Here is a 22001-nt window from a genome sequence, read left to right on the forward strand (position 1 = left end):
TTTGAATTTCCGTCCCGTTTGGCCGCCACGTAGCCTGGAAGATGGTCAAAAACACCTCCCGGTACAAAGAAAACTTTTTACTTCCGATCTTGATGAAATTTGGTATGTGGGTAGAGGTCGATGAGTGATACCCAACAACATATTTTTTTCCCGGATTCGAGGTCAAGGTCATGAGGTCACGAAAGTTATGTAAGTCACTATTTTCAAAACCTATCTAGCCTGTCATTTTAGGAGATATTTGGCAATGGTTCATCGATTATGATAGTAAAAAAACATTATAGAGATGACCGTCACCCCCACATGGGGGTAATTTTATTTATTTTCTGTTAAGTAATATGCCGCGATATATTTGCTGTTTGGAAATTTGATGAAATCGGAATTTCACAATACTCTATCCAGATATAATAGCCTAATGTTGTCTGTCGAATCCCAGAAGGTGTAGTCAAACGCACATGCACACAGTTCGTGAGTACATATCTGTTCGTTTTATTTATAACTTAAACAAACTAGATGCATAAAAACGGACTTGGCATTGTCTGTTTTGTAAACAATGACAGGAGAAGCTTTTGATGTAATTTTCTGATTCAACAAACGGATTCGCGATGGACGAAGTGAGATAAGGCAGAGTAGTAATCGACTCCGGAGAATTGGAACCATGACAGGTGGGTAATCGATGCTGCAGAATTTAGAGTTCGATTCCCGGTTCTGATGGAGGGAATCGATTCCAACTCGGTAATCAATTCTTTCACCCAACTCTAATTAGCAGCAATCAATACCCATTCTTCCATCAATGCTTTGAATATGAGTTGCTATTCTGAAAAATTATTTCTTGAGTGGTAATAAATCATACTCAGTCGGCGTCTGACTGAAATGTAACACGTTTTGTTTGATTAATTTGTCATTTCTGTCCAAATTAAACGTTTGACATCGAGGTGTTTAAGGCTGCATTTTAAAAGTCACACGCAATATCATCACTCGTGCTTGTAAAAATAATTTGCTATTTGTCAGGTCTACTGTAAATGCCATGTCTTCTCTAAGCTTGCTCTGTTGAATCATAAGTTTGTACCAGGTGTTATACAATACATTGAAAATTTGAACGGCACTCTGTGGAGCGCATAACTCTGCCAGGCTAAACAGTTTACCCACAAATACGCTGGATCTGGATCCTAACCTTAATCAAAATCGAATTTGCTTATTCCCGTGTGTTATCATCCACCTAGTTTTGTTATAACTCGTCCACAATTTTTTGAAATATCATGCTATATATCGTTTTTGGGCCCCATCTATTGATGGTGAAGAATCACTTAAAAAACAAAAATTCTCGTATCTGAATTTTCACCAAAATCGAATAAATTATTCCTCATCATGCACCCAGTGTCCACCAAGTTTCGACCAAATCCTTCCACAACTTTTTGAGATATCATGCTATATATTGTTCTTGGCCATATCTCTCAATGGTGAAGAATCACTGAAAGAAGTCTAATATCCAGATTCGGATTTTCACCAAAATCTAAAGGATGTTCACCAAAATTAGCAGTTCGGGTGGCTCGCTTAGGATCCTAGGGTCATGAGTTTGAACTCCATTGGCTGCTGAATTACCTGCTGCTGAACACCAGGTGGGATTGACTCAGTCTGTCATCCTTCCAAGGTCGGTGAAATGAGTACCACTCTACTGGTAGAAGGGCACAGCATCAGCGGTATAGCTGTGCTTCCAAGAAATTATAGTTACCCCGCAGCCAAGCTGCCAGATGCAAGGACAGAGAACCAAAATCTAATCGTTCTGTCCTTGTGACACACCCAACCTGTCCACCAAATTTCGTGTGAATCCGTCTACAACCTTTTGAGACATCCTGTTCACAGACAAAGAGACAGACAAATGGACAGAAAAATAGACAGACAGGGGTGAAAACACAACATCCGCCACCTTCGGTGCTGGAGGTAAATTTAGAAAATACAGAATTTGCAATGAAATAAACAAGTTGGGACAAGTCTTGTGAGTTTTGGTCAAGAAGGAAGCATGTCATATATTTTCAGATCCTGGACTAGACTTCTTTGCTAATGTATATGACAGAAGTATGACTTCCTATGCAACCTCGGAACTTTTGATTGAAAATAATAATTATGATGTCACAACGTACTTAAAGTACAAATGAAAAGGAGACCCATTGCGTTGAAAGACGTTAATGCTTCCTCATTACTTTGCAGGGTTCTCCAGGAGACAGGGGCCAGCCAGGACCTGCTGGGCCAATCGGCCTACCAGGTCGACCTGGAATCCCAGGGCCGCCAGGTCCCAATGGAGAAAAAGGTGCCTCCGTAAGTGAACTCATACATATTGTAGAACTCTCTTGTTCTTGCATTCCAATGCGACAGTTCATTAGAGCTTGGCATAACATTGAACTGCTTATATTTGGATTTTTATTCTGCACTGTTGGAAAGCTTATAAAATTACAGCAAACATCTTGGTACCTTTTAGGATGGCCAAAATACAAATGGGCAGCAAATATCTTAGCAAAATTACAAAATACTTAGGACGGCCCCTTGCGCTTGCATCTAATCTCATGGCTGAGGGTGGTTCTGCATGCGTTTCGATGTGCCCCAAGTTAGTCTTCATTTTATTTTAGAACATACCGAGGGGTAATAAAAAATCAAGTGTAAGATTTTTATCCCCTGGTAAGAACGGAGGAATCAATGAAATAGGCCACGCCAATTTTTTGCATCAACAAAAGTCATGATGTTTACCTTTTTTTTTTTTTTGCAACCCTTATCAATATGCACATCAAATGAAAGCTTGCAACTCACAGAAATTGAAATATTACAATTTTTCCCTCAAAAAGACGTTTGTATGTGAGAAAAATTTATGTATTCATGATTTTTGGTTTCGAGCAGCATATATTTAGCGTCCACCATTAAGTCAGTTTGATTTGGTTTATCTCTTGATATTTTCTTTCTCGCAGCATGTCCTAATAGGTGTTGGAATATTAATTATATCTGTTGTTCTTTTGTTGCAGAATGATGCCTTTAAATGTGATGAAGTAACAAAATATATTGAACTCATGAACTTTTTCTTCAGATTTTGAATGTTCACTGTCAGGCATTATCTGCAGCACTCTAAATAAATATTTTGTTTAAAAGTGGGAGATGATCTACCATGTAATGCTGGCTGTGAGCAGTGTCTAGACACAGATAAGTTGTGTTCAGGCAAGCCATTATGAGTTAATGGTAAATCACGAGTTCAGTTGGGCAGAGACTGATGCGAGTGAAAGGAGTTTCACAGCAATGATTGCTTCTCCTGTAAAGAATCCCTTTAAAACTCATTCACAACAGTTTCAGAACCTAAACAAGAAAAAGAGCAATCAGAGATTCCAGACCCTTGCTCAGACTTGTTTTTTGTGGTGCTTGTGTAGTTTTGTGAAGTGTATGTTGTGTGTTGTTTGTGTACTGGTGCTTTACCTAATTAACTGGAAGGGCACTCAGTAGAGCGCATACCTCTACCACGTTAATGCCTGAACCACGAGAACATATCAGATCCAATACATTTTTGAAGTATCATGCTATATATAGTTTTTAGCCCTATCTCTCAATGTTGAAAAAAAAATCACTTAAAAATTAAATAATTCTCCTATCCAGATCCGGATTCGGATCTTCACCAAAATTGAATCAATTCGTCCTAGTTACACACCCAAACTGTCCACCAAGTTTCGTCCGAATCCATCCGTAATTTTTTGAGATATTGTGCTGTATATCATTTTTGGCCATATCTCTCAATGGTGAAGAATCACTTTAAAAATTCTCAGATCCGGATCCGGATTCATATCTTTACCAAAACTAAGCGTTGCTGTCCTTGGCCGGTCATTGACAGACACAAAAAAAATTCAGAACGATTGTAAAAATCGTGTGACAAACAGCGAACATACAAACGCTACCGACCAACATATTTGGCAAAAAAAAGTTTATGCCAAGTAACAAACGGACCCAATTGCAATACCCTCTCCTCTGGCATCACACAACAGTCTTACACAAGTTATCATGAATGATGAAATTGGAAAACAGTTGCTGGCTTGGGAGTCCAGGAGATTGCTTCTGAACTAAATTTTAAATTCTGTCAAGAGAGATTTATTGACAAGACCACTAAGCTCTCAGCCACAATTCACCATACAACCTTGAAAACATTTAAGAGCAACTCCTCTGAGCCCAAAAAGCAAACAAACCTGGAAGCATTAAGGCAATGCAACAAGAGTATGCTCAATCACAGAGGATACTGGACCAAGATCAAGTCAGAGGATATGATATGACATAGCTCTTGAAATATGATGTTGTGCCATCATCATATCTCATTAGTGAGGAATGTCTAATGACAAAGCCAGTCAAATCTAGTCTTGTCTTGGAACGAGAAAAACTCATGAGCCCTGATGAGTATATCCAGCCATCAATACGGACCAAATGTGATACTGCATGCACAATAGGTGTCATGAATAACCTCCGAAAAATTTCGAACCAAGGAACTCAAAACATTTGTACAACAAGCTGAAAGTTTATTGGATTCAGTTCTAAAACCATTTAAAAGTGCATCTGGACTTGACTTTGTGTTTGATGCATACTGAATGAGGATGGATCGGAAAAGGATGGTGAAAGGATGCGTAGATGTAAAACCAAGCCAATAATACTTGGGACGGCACAACCTGATAATCCTTCACATGTTGATATGGATGCATTTTGGTCATCAAATACCAATATATCCAGACTTCAGATTATGCTGAGATATCACATTGTCAGCAAACCGGGCGTAGTGGCGTGCGCCTGTAATCCGGCTACTCGGAGGCTTGGGTTGGAGGATCGCTTGAGGACGGGTGCTCTGCGCTGCACACGCTATGAGAGGGTGTTGGGCAGCCCGGAATCATGGCGAAACCCAATCCTTATCCCTGTGTTGTAAGAGGCAACCAGGGTTGCGTCAGGAAGGGCATCTGGCGTAAAACCTATGCCAAATCAGTATGCGGATCATAATTGATGATCCGCTGTGGCAACCCCTAACGGGAGTAGCCAAAAGGAGAACAACAATTACATTGTCAGCAAAGTGACAGATTCATATCCTGATAAATAAGTAGTGCTGAGTGGAATGGCTCTTGGCCAAAAACATGTGTGTTAGTCTATACAACAGGGTGTTGTGTCCCAAATTCTCAGTCTTGATCGAGACATCGAGGAAGCTGATGTTCACATAATCCCCTCATGCAATGAATTCTGCACAGCACAAAATCGAGAGAATTGTTATTCTCTCTAATGACACTGATGGGATTGTAATGGCATTGCATTTCTGAGTCGTTCTTCAGTGTTATGGTCTGAAAGAGCTCTGGAGTAAAGCAGGTGTAAGGAGATTCTACAAGACATATATATTATATACCAATCCATGTATTGGCCGAGTGACACATGAATATATGTGGGTTCTTCCTACGATACACACCATCACTGGTTGTGATATTAACCAGCAAATTTGGAACACAACGTGCAGCCCTACAAGCAAATCCAATTGAATTTCTCTCTGAGTTTAGCAAGAATGACAATGATCCGAACAATGAAAAAATCTACTCAAAGGCAGAAGAATATCGAGTGCAAGTGCTGAAACATGGATCTGCTTGTAAAACTAGTTTGTTCAAGTGTGAAGGAAATCTTCGACTTCTTGCATTTTGGCAGCTTGGCTGCCAGGTAGCTATGCCGCTGATGCTGTGCCCCTATTACCGGTACACAGGTACTCATTTCGCCGACCTCAGAAGGATGACAGGCTTAATTAGTTGAATTAACATTCAACGACACGACAGGGGCTTGAACTCAGGACCTTAAGATCCCAAGACAGCCACCTTAACCGGAAAGCCAACAACAAGCTTAATTATTACCTGAGGACTTTGCTCAGTCTTCTACCTGCATTAAATGTGCTACAATCAGATATGACTGTAAAAAGCATGGAATCCCATGCTGTGGATTTTGCAAATGTCAAAGCACACTCAGTGACATTGACTGTACAAATCGAGTTATAAATAGTTAGGCTTTTTGTACACAGTTGGCACGTGTCATAATTATGTTAAAAGTAACATATAATAACATGTATTTTCTCATTTAAAAACACAAATAGGTTCTTTTGAATACTAGTTGTGTTGGTATATGATGATAAAAACGATAGTTGTGTTATACTCATCCCCAGCTTTCATTTGATGTGCATGTTGATAGGGGTTGCAAAAAAAACCCCAAGAAAACAAAGTTGATGAAAAAGGGACGTGGCCTATTTCACTGATTCATGCCTTCTTGCCGGGGTTGAAAAATCTTACCCTTGATTTTTTTATTACCCCTCGGTATGTTCTAAAAGAAAATGAAAGTAACTTCGGGCACACTAAAACGCATACAGGACCACCCTCAGCCACTGTATTAATGACAGATAGGTTGATGACATCCCTTTTAAAACCACCGCTCCTTACTTCCCCTACCCTCTCAGCCCTCCAACCATCCTTAGCTCTTCCAGGACACATTATTTCTTCAATTAACCCCTTTCTGGTTAAATTCCCAAACTCCAGGCTGATTGCACACCTCCACTCTTTTCTCACATTTGTGGAACTGTCTTCTGAAGACGGTTCAATCACATTCTTCCCTCCAGTGCTTCAAACAGGTGGTGCACCACCATCTCATGTCATCCCCTTCCCTACTCATGATATTTTCTACCCACATTAACCCTACCTAACCTAAATTAACCCTCTTACTTGCAGGTTACTATTTTTCCAATACTATTCTTACCACCAGTGTCCCCACAGTCATTGTGTTTGACTTTTTACCCTCACTCTTCCATGAACCAGGATCTTGCATAGAAAAAGATACTTATCGTGTCATTCCTTACTTACGGTGAGTGTTGATCATGTACAAACAAGCCAATGAGTATTAAACCCTTGAAGAGGCAAGACATGTGAGTATACATCTTCGAGCACTTAAAGGGGTTAAATTGATATGAAAATAATTAATTATAAATTAGGTAAAATGAATAAGGGGGAATTTTCATATCTGGACTTGTACAAAACCTCAAATCACAGGACTCTCCACTCACCAGATTTGAGCACATCTCTTCCCAAACTTATGTTAACTCGACTTTTGTTGCATTGGCTATTTTTCTTCACGTGACCAAAAATTAGTTATATGGCTTAGCATGAATAAGCTAAAGTTAACCATGACGAAGAACCATACGTGAAGAGTTGCTCAATTGAGGGGAAGCATGAAAGCTGCTGTCACTTAAAAATGCACTCATCTTATCAAAGTTATCTTATCGACCATTTTGTCTTACTGAGGGTCTCTCCGTACATTTGAGTCGGGCTGAGGATCAATTTATCAATTTCTTCTACAGTGCTGAACAAAGACGGAAGGGCTCGACCTGTGCTTTGAAGATTGCCTCGAAATCAGGCGATTCCATTGTAAACTCCCAAACGCATCAGAATCCTGATATCACCGTGTGGTTTGAATAGTTGGTAAACCAGTAAACGATTAAAACACTGGTGGTGTGCTGAGGAAATTGATTTGAAATCTTTTCGGCTTAAAACGCAAGGCAATTTCTTTATAACTTAAATATTTAAAAATGAACTATGGGACAGTTGACTCTTGTATGCATCAACAAAGTGCTGAGGTTTTAGAGATGAATTGGCTTTTCCAGGATTCAGAAAATGTTGACCTTGTTGTGAGGGGTTAATAAGGATACTTCCTTACAGGGTGAACGTGGGTCCATTGGTCCTGTGGGCCTCGATGGAATTCAAGGGCCTGTTGGACTACCAGGACCTGCTGGGCCAAGAGGTTTACCTGGAGAGGATGGAGACAAGGTGAGATAGGTTTTAGATGTGCTCTAGCATGAATTGCACTTGAAGATTTGAGATAGTGATCCACCAACAAGGATCAATATAAGGCAAAGTTTTTCAGCTCCTCGCTTGACCCAGACAGAAAACATTGGAAATGTGCTCTGGTACTAATTCATGAGAGCTGTCACGGTAGTTCAGAGGTAATTCACAAACTTTTGAGTTATTCCAGTTTGTATTTGACTTCTATCCAAACTGTAAATGCCACCCTTTGGAGTGGATGCTGAGTAAGTTATCCCCTCTGCTAGCATTCACCTTATGTATCTTGAAGATCGCAAGGTATCTTTCACCACTCTGGGCAAATTCTAAGTTTGTGCCATGTTGAGTGTTACGTCGGCTTCACTCTGCAATTGTATAGCGATCTGTCCAGAGTATATACATCCTCTGCTATGGACACGGTGACATCCCGTTATGGAAGCCCTGATGGCCCCAGAATGGCGTGAGATTAAGAATCGCAACGTGTCTTAAAAATCTGCTGTGATAACAAACACCGTGATCATTTAATATGCCACATTGAATCCAGGACAGCCGGCTTAAGGTCGTCCTCTGCATCGCATTGTGCTCCCTGCTTCAGTTTCTTGCTTACACCATTTAAGGTAATGGTTATGTTAGATCAGATTTCTCCCGAACTAAAACTCGCAAGCAGACTTCTTGGTTTGATATTCAATTGCACATTTGGTTCCCTGGTGTGAATTGGCACATTAAATAACATGGTACACATTATTTAAGAACATTTGTGGAAAAGGCCGTTGTTATTTTATAGATATTGGAAGGGAAAAACGAAAATAGATCTCATAAACTTTCTTGTTTTGGTTTGGAATAGCAGTAGCCATGGGCACAGACAGTGTGAATGTGGCTCAACAACACCTGATGCAAGACAGGTGTATTTTACAGTAAAAATCAGGAAGTAAGAGAGTAAACCAAGAATAAGGATAAAATATTAATATTTTTTTACAGGGTTAGGGTTTTTGGATTAGGGTTAGGTTGGCCTGGGAAATTTGGCCAAAAACTAGGTTGTCAAAACACCATCTGTGTGTTGACCTTGGAAATAAGTTAAAATACAGAATAAATAGGTATGGTTAAGTATGCTGCACAGTGAGGTTCAAATATATCAGTAAAAACACATGTTGTTGTGATGCTCTCTGCACTTTTACATTCATCAGTTTGCAATCTGACGATGGGTTTGCTCCTTGTCTTTTTAAGTGAAAACAAGTAAACAGATCACATTTTGTGATACATCTGTGTGGGTGGTGAGCAACTCACCCACCTCCATCCTTCAGATCCGTTGATCGAAGTGTTGTGTAGAGCGAGCACATGAGTTGATTATGTTCTTGTATGTTTGCTCTCCATAACACCCCCGCCTCCTCCCACCGCTGGAACCGGGTTATCTGCTAATGTACTGCACATGACAGAGTGACTTGATTCTGTGTGCGTCTGTGTGAGCATGTGTGCAGCCTTTTCTTTGATTTCTAGATAATTTTTTGCACAGATATCTCCACCAGTGTGACCACTCCTTGGCTTTTTTCACAAGATATTGGCAATTCGTTGTTCACCTTGGCATCTTGGTTTTCTATAGGTTTTCTTCGCGTATAGGTTTTCTATTATCATCGCTTTCACGAAGCCTTTTGAATTATTGGCTTTTTTCATTGGCTCACCTTGGCATTTATGAAAATGAGGAGCGGTCACACTGATCTCCACCAAACATCCCTTGGCCAATCTCCACCAAATTTTGCTGAGGGTATGCAGGGACAGATCATGGGCACAACCCCCCCCCCCCACCCCTACTTCCCCCCTTTGGCAAAGTAATTCGCTGTATGTATATGTGTGGACATCTGAAAACCACAGGAAACAAGCTCAAATGTGCTAAGATCGTCGGCCTCTTAATGATGACTTCATAAAAACGAATATGACGTCATTGCGATGTATCAGGTTTGCGATAAATTATCTGTGCTAATGCCCGGCTTGATTCCCGCAAACAAAATTCAAACAGCTTGCCGAGTTTCGGAGATAATGGTATAGGCGATTTCCATTAGTGGCGATATTATGACGTCAACTTTTTTCTAGGAAGAATTTCCAAAATCGGAGATGGTTACTGCCTGCGCGTGGGCTTTCTGCATATACATGGCAAGTTTCACGAAGATCCGATGAAAACTCTGGGTTGTGAAACAAAAAATGTCAAAAAATAGGAATGACGTCATAAAAATTGATATGACGTCATAGTGATGTATCATAAGTGCGGTAATTCATCTCTGCTAATGAACTGTTCAATTCCCACAAAGAGAATTCAAAAAGCTTGCCTAGTTTCGGAGATAATTTTTTAGGCGATTTCCATTAGCGGAGATATTTTGACGTCATAACTTTTTTCTTGGAGGAATTTTCAAATCGGAGATCGTTACTGTCTGCGCAGGGTATTTTTTACATATATACACCAAATTTCAGGAAGTTTCGATGAAAAGTGTAGGCTGTGAAACAAAAAAGTCCACAAGAAGAAGATGAAGAACAACAACGTGAGTAAGACTGAGAGATCCTCCACGAGGATCTAAAAACACGACAACATGGAGACTGAGGAGAAACTGACCTCAAACAAGGAAATGAGACCACTTGGCCCAAAGTTGCTGTTGGTGCACTCCGAGGTTAATTTTTTCAAAAGTTTCAAATATCAATCTTCTTCATGGTTTACGAAAGCCTAAGTAACCCAATCTTGATTGGGTGATCCAACGTGTGTGTGTGTGTGTGTGTGTGTGTGTGTGTGTGTGTGTGTGTGTGTGTGTGTGTGTGTGTGTGTGTGTGTGTGTGTGTGTGTGTGTGTGTGTGTGTGTGTGTTAAACCCCCAAGCTTGATGAAGCAGCAAGGCACAGATCGCATCTCAAAACAGCCAAAGCTGCGCAAACTGTGAGCAACAATGGCTGTCTGCCACATGATGACATTATCTCTGCCTTGCTGCACACAGTCAGGATGTGGGATTGCAGTTGGGCATAACATGAGACTAAAGAAGCCCTTCCAACCTGGAAAAGGCAACATTGCATTGAACGCCAAGATGTGCTTGACATCAGAAGGGTTTGAGTGGCTTGTTTGGAGAGCCAATGAGCAGGTGGTCGCAGGTTGAATAGAATGGAGGGGCAACATAGCTCGATAGAATGGAGAGTCCTTTAAACAGTTTAGGATACCATGGAGCTGTAGCGGGTTGGGTTACGAGGCAAGAGCCCCACACATGAGATGGTGGCGGAGGTCAGGAATGTATTTTTGGAACAACAGGAATGCCTAGGGAGCCAGACAAGGGTGTGCTGAGAATGGGCTTCCAAGTTGGGACATGATGCCAGATTAGCCAGAAGCATCTTTTTCTTTCCCTCTCATGACCACCATGGAATCAGTCACTGTTGCTACCATCTCCCCATATGGACTTTCGTGACCTCACACAACCATAGCATGAGTAGAAGGTTCCATCTTTGCTTTGTTATTCCCCTTCTGTCCTTACTATCTGGCATGTGACTGGATAAGGGAGCACGCTAAGCCACCGATATATCGTTGACGCACAGGTTTCATGAATATATATATATATATATATATATATATATATATATATATATATATACACAGGCAAATACCACCCATTGTTTCGCTGACGGGAACACTGAGATGTTTGGAAGAAAGTGGGGGTGATAGAGAGTCTGGGGATGGGGGGGGGAGATAGGAGGGAGGGAGAAAGAGAGAGGAGGGAGGGGGAGCAAGGAGGGATGGGGGAGAGAGGAAGGAGGATGGTAGAGTGAGGAGGGAGGGAGAATGAGGAAGGGGTGGGGTGGGTGGGGTGGGTGGGGGGGGGGAGAAGGCAGCGAGAGGTGAGAGGAAGGGAAGACAAACGTGTGGTGGAGCATTAATTATGATTCATACTGTCTCACCAAAATGATTCTTCAGAGAATAACAGTGAAGATGGAAACAAAATAATGTCTGAAATCCATTTTCTACAGGTCATACTATAAGTAGCACCCAGAGACAAACACCGCCTGGACATGTCCGGAAATATACAGTCGTGAGACAAACACTGCCCGTATACGTCCTGAGACAAACTTCCGTCTGGACATAAACACAGCCCGGACACAAACTCCCATCCAGACATAAACACCGCCTGGACAAGTCTGGAGGCAAATACCACCTCGGACGCTTCACTGATGGGAACACTGAGATTGGGGAAAAATGAGGGGTGAGATGGAGATGGGTAGGGAGATAGCGAGGAGATAGAATTGGAAAGAAGGAGGAGGGAGGGGGAAAGAGAGAGGAGGGAGGGGGAGCGAGGAGGAGAACTCCAATCCAGACACATCCGGAGACAAACTCCCATCCGGACACGTCTGGAGACAAACCCTGCTCGGCCATAAGCACCGTACAGACAGATATGGAGATACGCCTCCGGAGACAAACTCCCAAACAGGCATAAACACCGGCGGACATATATAGCTCCTGGAAGTGTCTGGAGCCAAGCTGCCTGGAGACAAATACTGCCTGGACACGTCCGGAGACAAACACTGCCCGGACATCTCCTGAGCCAAGCTGTCCGAAGACAAACACCACTCGGACACGTCTCGAGACAAACTCCTGTATGGACATTAACACTGCCCGGACACATCCGGAGACAATCTATCATCTGGACACATCCGGAGCCAAACTTCCATCCAGACACATCCAAAGACAAATACCATCTGGACACCTCTAGAGACAAAGCCCGCCCAGACATAACGACTGTCAGGATACATCCAGAGACAGAGAGACAGAGGGAGAGGGAGAGGGAGAGGGAGAGGGAGAGGGAGAGAGACCGAGACCGAGACCGAGAGAAATGTGGTGTGGTGTGGTGTGGTGTGGTGTAGGGGAGTTATCAGAGAGAATATGTTATACTTTGTGAACAACACACATGCGCGCGCACGCACACACATGCACGCACGCACGCACGCACGCACACGCACACACACACACACACACACACACACACATACACATGCTTGGCCGATATTGGCAATTTTTCAGGAATCAGCAGGTTGGAGTCAGTGTGATTACCGATTGCAGTATGCATTGTATACAACCCAGAAACATTGAATAACTTTCACCGATAAACAACGTTACGTTATTTGGACATTTCCAGGAGTTGTTCACAAACATTAATCTTTATAACCAGTTGCGTGTGTCGGGTGGAAAAAAATTGGCTTGGTAATTTAGAAATTATGTTCATACGGCTCAGAAATCGGTCATCATCAAATATATTTAGCTTTGAAACTCACAAAGAGAAATATATAATCTTTGTAACGCAAATCCGATAACCAAATGCTTTAGAAACAGATGTGAGGACAAAAGAAAACCTATCAGATCCTCCACAAGATACGGGATGAAACTTTGCCACCATGGCACCCATAACAGCTATGGCATGTCCACATCGAGTCTGTAGGCATGGAGTCCATACAGATCCAAATCTACCCATATGTACCATGTCCATGTGTGCTGTATATGTACGTCTACCTTGTAGCAACTCTCGACTGAACATCCTGATCGGGACATGAACTGTACCTCCATCAACTGACACGAAATGTGGTGTACAGCTCGGTAAGTGGCTTAAGCACTCAAGCAAGCACTCTAATGGAATGCCTGGCTTGGCAAGCGATTAGCAATTGCCGTTGAAACAACGATGCACCCGGAAATGCCCATGCAATGTCCGAATTGGACAAATCAACACTTTTTTTGGAGTCAGAACTGCTGATACTTTAAAATCTGGAGCTTACATTTTGTAATTCTGCTTAGTTTCAGATATTCTCTCGCATATTCATATGTGCAAATGAAATAAAGCCACGAAGGCAGACGCCTCCAGGTGTTTATAACCTCTGCAATATACCCAGTGATTCATAACTATGATGAACAGACATTCAATAATATGAGTGAGGAAAGTGAAAAAAAAAACTTTATCATGAAGAAATCGTTGCAGCCTGTTCCAAATCAAAGCATGGTTGAGGAGGACAAAAAGCATGGCGCCTTCAGACCTCAGCAAGGTTACACAGGAGACGCCTGAAGACCCCAGGCAGTGAGGTGGCCGAGGATCACCTGATGAAAGATATAATTAAATAAGGCCGTTAATTATCTTCAAAAGGGGTGTTGGAGTTTTCTTAGTATGCATGCAAAGTTTCAGGCTGCTAAGTTTTATGGTTTTGTGGTGGTGGTCAAATGGCAGCTTCGCTGCCGGGGTAGCTATCATTTCTTGAAGCGCGACTTTATGGTTTTGGAGTTTTATGGAGGAGGCACACACACACACACTAGCACACACACATAGACATTGCCTTTTATTTGTACATATATATAACCGGGCGTAGTGACGTGCGCCTGTAATCTGGCTATTCGGAGGCTTGGGTTGGAGGATTGCTTGAGGACGGGTGCTCTGTGCTGGGCCGCACTATGAGAGGGTGTAGGGCAGCCCGGAATCATGGCAAAACCCAATCCTTATCCCTGTGTCGTAAGAGGAGACCAGGGTTGCGTCAGGAAGGGCATCCGGCGTAAAACCTGTGCCAAATCAGTATGCGGATCATAACGGATGATCCGCTGTGGCGACCCCTAACAGGAGCAGCCGAAAGACGAACAACAACAACATATATATATATATATATATATATATATATGTATATATATATATATATATATATATATATATATATATATATATATATAAATATATATATATACATACATACATACATACATACATACACACACACAGACACACAGACACACACACACACACACACACACACACACACACACACACACACACACACACACACACACACACACACGCACACACACACACTGTATATGGATGCATATTGTAACGAATTTCGGTCCGCCCGGCGTGCGATCGGCCACGTAACTCGAATCGCAACCGCGTCGCCCACCAGAACGGACAATTCAGTTGTGACCCTCCTTGGAACTATCGCCAGGAGCTATTCACGGGTGGGTCTTTCGACCACACCACAATCGTGCCAATCGGCCACCCGCGCAGGATAGGGTTGTTCGCCAAACTCGACTGACCTAAGTACCTGCGCAAGTAGTTAACCGGGCGATCGAACCTCGCCGCTAGCCGGCCTAGGACACGAACCGCTTGAGCGGTCCGTTCCATGCTTCAGTGATAACCGAGCGGTGTTATTGCCGGCCCCGACGGACGTGATTATTTACCGGGTGCTTACACCCCTCCTACCAATTCCTTCCGTAATGCAAGATTGAACTTTTAAACAAAGGAAGGGACGCAATGAAACAGGGAACAGTTCAACAAGCACATTTATTGCACACTCAGACAAGCGCGTATACAGTGAAGCAAGCAAATGAAGAGCTACAACCGAATAAAGTCTTTATTCCACACGCACACTTAGACATTTCTACTTATAAGATGGCGCCACCACATGCATTTACACAAAAAGCAAAGGAAAAAGCCATCCTCAAAGGCAAGGGTGGCAGACAGGTTCGTGGACCAAATGTGCGTGGAACCTGGATAAGCGGCCAGGTCCACGAGATCGAAGGGTCTTACCCGTGCCCTCGTGGCGCGATGGTGGGCAAGCCGCGATGTCAGCGTAGCTGTGCCTGGCTTCGTGCCCCTGGCATGGCCGGAGAGCTCTCTCTGGCGCTCCCCGTCTGCCTTTCCCGTTGGCTTCGAGTTCCGTCTCCCGACTCTGCCCCACCGACACTGCCGCACCGACACTGCCGCCGTTTGCCGACACTGCACTCGACTTGACTGCCGACACTGCACTCGACTTGACTGCCCCGTCTCCCGCCTCTCCAGACTGCCACTCCACTGACTCCAAACTTGACAGCCACTTGACTGCCCCATCTCCCGACTCTCCAGACTGCCGAAACCGACACACTGCCCTCGACTTGACTGCCCCGTCTCCCGCCTCTCCAGACTGCCACTCCACCGACTCCAGACTTGACAGCCACTTGACTGCCCCGTCTCCCAACTCTCCAGACTGCCGCGACCAACACACTTGACTGCCCCGCCGACACTGCTGCTGCCACTCCACTGCTGCCACTTGACTGCCACTTTACTGCCGACACTGCTGCTGCCACTCCACTCCCGACTTGACTGCCACTTGACTGCCGCGAACTGCATTGAGCTCGCGCTTATATAGGCCGAGGGAGGAGCGTATATGCAAATTTCTGGATCACAGTGGGTTCAGAGGCGGGGCCAAACCACCCGATGCTCAGCCATTGGATGGATGAAAAGGGGGCGTGAATCATTCCTGATCCGCTTTTCGAGGCGAAAGGAACCCATTTACAACCCATGGTATGACGTGTGGTAGAAAGGCGGAGGTGGTGGGAGTTTGCTGCGGTGGTTTGGGAAGGGTGTTGGTGGTGGCGATTTGATTGCTGGCGGGCGTCATTTGAGAATGGCGGTGAAGCAATGTTTGCGGGGTGGAGTTGTGGAGGTAAAGAGGCGAAGGTGGTGGTGTTTGAGTTGTAGTTGTTTGGGAATTATGTTGGTGGTAGCGATTTGGTGGTGGCGATTTGGTTGTTGGGGGATGATTGGTCCAAAATAACGACAGTCAAAGAAAAATGGCTATCTCAAAGGATCGCAGCCCTGTGAACACGGAAATCCCCTCTAAACAACGGTGGGGAAATCTAACTACACAATTATTATCGTCATAACTGACCTAAGGACCCTTTATGGTGTATTGCGAATTTCCACAGCCGTAACACTATATATATATATATATATATATATATATATATATATATATATATATATATATATATATATATATATATATATACATATAATACCCAATAGCATTCAACTCCCACCTTTGGGTATTTCGGGGGTTGTTGTGATAATTTTCATCACTCTTGATGTGTTGGCTTAGTGGTTACGGTGGCGGCTTGGGATCCAAGGTCCTGAGTTCAAGCCCCGTTGGCTGCTGAATTAACACCAGGGGGTTGACTCAGCCTGTCATCCTTCCGAGGTTGGCGAAATGAGTGCCAGTGTACTGGTCCCGGTGTATGCCCCGGTTAGAATAGGTGTACCATATCCCTGTGTGTCGTAAGAGGCGACCAGGGTTGGCGTCAGGAAGGGCATCCGGCCATAAAACATTGCCTCAAGAAAAAGCCAAACCCCTGCACAGCAGGGAAAAATGGCTGTAAAAACGGTCATTATATACTCTTGAGAAAGGTTAACAGATGCATGTTTCCTGGCACATGTTGTTCATCAAAACGATTGTCATTGTTTGTTCAATTAAAGGTTGTAGAATTTACCATGGATCCTTTGATTATACTCCCAACCACGTCTTTATGTGTGCGTGTGTGTGTTGTGTGTGTATGTATGTATATGTATATACATATGCATATACATATACATTTCCATATTCATATACATATACATTTTCATGTATATATATATATATATATATATATATATATATATATATATATATATATATATATATATATATATATATATATATATATAGTGTCCTGATTCCAAGCTTCCTATGATGCTCTCTTGATGATTTAATTGACCTGGCCTTTAAAATTGAGATTGCAGTGCTCTTGTCGCTATAACAAAGCATGTATGACCTATTGATCCTACAGGGAACTGAAGTGAGTAACAACTTTTGATTTGTAAGCCTACACAAAAGCTGGAAGGTTTTTTTTTGCTTTTAGATGTGAAATGTAATGGTTTTCTGACCTTCTTCAGACAATTATCAAAATAATTTGAAAAAAACACATCACAGTTGGCTTCCTACATTTTTGGGATCCATAAAGCAATGTATTTAAAGTTGAAATCTCCTTGAAGTTGGTGGCCAAGCAGAGCTTAGACTGAGAGCAGCATCCATGTTCTCCCTTTCTTTGTCCACGATTGGCTCTGAAATGCTTTCACAGCCAATCAGGGACTGCTAAGCCAACTCGGATGAAGGGTCTTCCTCAAATGTGTGGCATTTAAGGGGTCATACACAAAATATTTTACTTTTTTGCTGTCTTTTCGCACATCCCCACCCTTCCTAATCTCATACCTTTTCTTCCTGTGACGCTCGGTGATACTTTGCCTGACCCCACCCTAATAAATACAGTATGTGACAAATATGTGACTGTGGATTAGAACAATGTCACCGTTTTGTTTTCTATCAGCTTCCATTCTGAAACTTTTTTCTTATCAGTGGCATGTTATTGCTCAGTCAGTTATTGTGTTGCCCTTCAGCTCCTTCCAAACTCTGCAATCTTCTAGTTAATCTTCCTGCGTTTTTCCCTTCAGAATTGCTCTCTCGTAGCCTTTAGTCAATGATTTAAATGGCGTATCGGCCATTTTTTGATGAATTAGAGTGGAAGCAAGGTCGTTTTAAACTGATATGTCCTGTCATGGTGAAGGAAAATCCAAGATAGCTGTGCCAATGAAGGGGGGGGGGGTGTTTTCCATAGATAAACCGTGTTAAGAATAGTACGGACTGTGTGACCATGTGGGTTAGATTCCTCTTGTAGCAGGTATTTGTCTGCAGGTAAGTCATCTTCTAAAACATGCACTGAGGAGGCAGTGAGTGTTGACTTTAAGACACCACAGAGTAAGGTTGTTACGTGTCAATCAGCCTCCTGTTTTTAGCTGGGAGCAGGTGGAGGACTTGGATCAACAAAGGCACACAAAGAAAGCGCTTCATGAGCTTAAAAGAAGCATCACAGACTGTTTGGCCGGTTCACAGCAGGCTATGGTGGTGAGGTCGGCTACGGACTCCTGTAGAGGGGCGGAATGCTGGAGCACGTAGCACCGCCGACCAGAAGTGGCAGCCAATGACAGGACACACTGCCCACAAAGGTAGTTCAAGAGTTAATGAGAGCCGTGATTGTGGGGAGCTGATCAGTTGGAGTCGGGCCTTTGGAGAGGCAACATCCCTCTCCTCTCTCTTTGTATGGCCGTTTATTGGCAGGGTCTGTTGATTTGTCTTCGCGGTCTCTCCTCATCGCCATTCTCCCACCCTGTGCCACACCGGCTCTGTGCAACACCATCTTGCTCAGGTCATAATGGATCCACAAACAGTTTGTGCGTTGCTCACAAACCTGTGTTCACACAAATTTGTGTTCCCCTTTTTTTTGTGAGAGTTCAGTGTTTTGGCCCTAAAATGGGTCATTTCCTTACATTTGAAGATAAGGTCATGTTTCTTTCACCCTTTCATTCCTATCTGTGTCTGACGACTGTCTGATCTGTCCTATATATTTATTGATCATCTTTTCGTTCATTACCCCCGTATTACTTTGTAAATGAACCCATTTCTATTTATAAGAAACATTTTCACACCTTCTGCCTTCACGCGATTTCACAACCAGGTTCGGCTTCCTTTGGGTGAACTTTTGGGACTCGTAATAGCTAATATTGATCACAGAAACTCTGACATCTTTCGATCATTCGCGGGAGTCTTGTACCCCCCGCTGAGTCGGCAGGTGTTTACGGAAGCCACCAGACGCATCAGTATTGACACTAAACAGTATCTGCATGTGAAGGTTTCAAACACATTTTGCTTGTGGGTCACAAATTGCAATTTTGAAAATCCATGTCCTGCAGGATACGATAGTTTTTTTTAAGTGACATTTTATTTTATTTTATTATTATTTTTAATTGCTGCCACCAGCCTGGACTTGGGATCCCAGGATCCTGATTTCAAATCCTGCTTTTCTGTTGAATTAATACCAGGTGGGGTTGACGCGCTGCCTGTCATCCTTCCGAGGTTGGCGAAATGAGTGCCAGCTTGCTGGGATCCTGTGTCAGAGTGGTGACCCGTCCAGGATTATGCTCGCGAGCCAAGGACACTGCTTAGGCAGCCCCAACGCTCTGCACAGAGTATGGTCGCAATGGATGGATGGCCACCACCCTGGTTAATTTGGAATCCACCGACATTAGCATAATAATCGAGCAATTCATGCATGCAATTTGTATCCAAAGTGTGACTGGTTAAAAAAACACATGATTTGCTGTTGTCGTGTTCTTCACGAGAAGTGCGTGCTATCAAGTTGACCTCCAGTGGGTGAATTGCATTCACTTCACATGGTTTAAACGGAGGGATCGAAATGATTTCACAACCAGGAACCGGTTGGCGGAGGTCTTTCAGCTTGGGCCAACTCTCAACGACACAGCTCAACTGATGGACGGTCTATCAGTCGTACCTTCAATATGAACCTGATGTAAAGCTTCCACCAAATAATTCCACTCTCATAGATTGCTGGAAAACCTCATTTTATTGCAGAACGATAAGGCCTTTCCAATATTTTACACTACCTAACTTATTCGGTCTTCCAAATGATTGGCTATGACATGATGCCATTTCCGTTTATGCCGATCCAAAAGCACGGCCATGGAACACACATGATAATATTATGTGTTATGGTATCTTTTTTTTTTGTTATTTAAATTATAGCAGCAAGGCAAGTGAATCCGAATCTCGTGCCCTTTGGTATTAGGAATTTCACGCTGCACCGAGTGAAGTTATTTTGACGCGATGTTTCGTCAGATGTGCTTTGCGAGACTAAGTAAGTTATTTCCATCAGACGGAATTAAATATAACAGAAGACAATAGTTTCTTGCACAATTCCTGATTAGCTGTGTTGACAAAATTAATGCAATCAAGCAAGCTACATCTGGTGAAATGTATTCTGGAATCATAATTAATGAAAGGATCCATTCATTTCAATGCTGTCTGCCATCATGAGCTGGGAATTATGAATGTCCTGGTTTTTTTTTTTTTGTTTGTTCATGCTATCAAAGGGTGCTCTTTTAATTTAATAAGCATTTCTTATGTGTGGTGGTATGAATGCCAAAGATAAATATGTGCTTTCTCAACAATCATCATGTTGTTGTTTGTTTGTTTCTTTTTTACACTATTTACTTAGTTGGATGAGCTGTGTCTGGGAAGGGTAAATTAAATGAGTGAAGGTCGATATGCTCTTTTATCCTTGCCTTTCTCTGCTAGGGTGACATGGGAAGACTGGGCCCTAAGGGGACTAAAGGAGATAAAGGCGATTCGGTAACTATATATCCTTCTCTTTGCACCTTCCCCAGGCTTCCCTTTTAATCCAAACCACAACCCTCCTTTGCCACCTGCCATTTTCCCTCCATTGTCCATCCAAACCACAGCTTTTCACATGCACTAACCTTGTAACCCTTCCTTGTTAGCCTCCACGAGTCGAAGTTTATTGCTCTTCACCTCCATTCCTGTATCCCCCCCCTCATCAACCCCCTTTTTCCCATCTCTGCAATCGCTTATGTGTGTCCCTTTCCAAGGTAGTCCCTTCTGTTTCATCGATTCCTTTTCACCTCCTGTCATCCATCACTTTCATAAGCATCAAACATTAAATAGAAAGTAGATAACATAAACAAAATATACTGTTTATGCTTCTTGTGGAGTTGTGTTGTTTGTTATTTTTCAGGGACCATCAGGGCCACCCGGCTTACAGGGAATCATCGGTCAGCCCGGCCCATCTGTGAGTTTATGGCCATATTGGGTACAAGACAGATTAAAAGAGTGGTGTGTGTGTGTGTGTGTGTGTGTGTGTGTGTGTGTGTGTGTGTGTGTGTGTGTGTGTGTGTGTGTGTTTATGCTTGATATATCCACTGTCACTGTCATTGTGGGCAGCTTTTACTGATATTTAATTGTTTTTCATTTGTTTACGTGTTTGCAGGTAGGTACAGGTAATGAAACTCATGGAAGAGCCAAATTTGCCGAATTATGTCATCAAATGTTTCCTTCCTTGTTTTTCTTCCATGGAAAACATTTGATATTTCAAAGTGAATTAAAATTGATTCGGGTAATCGGATTTCGGTCATTTGTTTTCGTTCATTCACTTCATATGAGAATATTTTTTTACAGCAATTCTTGAATTATCACTTCCAGGTAAGCCATTGCAGTTAAATACATCAACAGCAAGAATGTGATTTCATTCCAATTGCGCTTTATGCAGGGAGCTGATGGAGAGCAGGGCCAAAGAGGTCCTCAGGGGCAATACGGCCTGAAGGGAGATGATGGACCACGTGGATACAAAGGCCCTCCGGGACCTCCAGGCCTGCAGGTGAGTTACCTGTCTACACAAAATATCTCAGAGGTTTGCCATGTCATTTATTTCTGAGAGGGTCGACTTAAGGTC

The 22001-nt window shown here is 42.9% G+C and overlaps 1 protein-coding gene and 1 pseudogene across 3 annotated transcripts in view; both read left to right on the forward strand.

The window, feature by feature from the left end:
- Positions 1-22001, forward strand: part of LOC147012783 (uncharacterized) — a 416846-nt gene that overhangs the window by 317690 nt on the left and 77155 nt on the right. For all 3 annotated transcript variants that reach the window (XM_085853969.1, XM_085853968.1, XM_085853966.1), the window contains 5 exons: positions 2206-2313; positions 7731-7838; positions 20831-20884; positions 21288-21341; positions 21819-21926. In XM_085853969.1, the coding sequence (XP_085710095.1) occupies positions 2206-2313; positions 7731-7838; positions 20831-20884; positions 21288-21341; positions 21819-21926 (432 nt within the window). The remainder of the gene's footprint in view (positions 1-2205; positions 2314-7730; positions 7839-20830; positions 20885-21287; positions 21342-21818; positions 21927-22001) is intronic.
- LOC147012785 (signal recognition particle RNA) lies at positions 4777-4916 on the forward strand (annotated as a pseudogene).

The sequence above is a fragment of the Eptatretus burgeri genome, chromosome 14, assembly GCF_056783735.1.
Source record: "Eptatretus burgeri isolate ZD-2024b chromosome 14, Ebu_testis_v1, whole genome shotgun sequence".
NCBI lineage: Eukaryota > Metazoa > Chordata > Myxini > Myxiniformes > Myxinidae > Eptatretus > Eptatretus burgeri.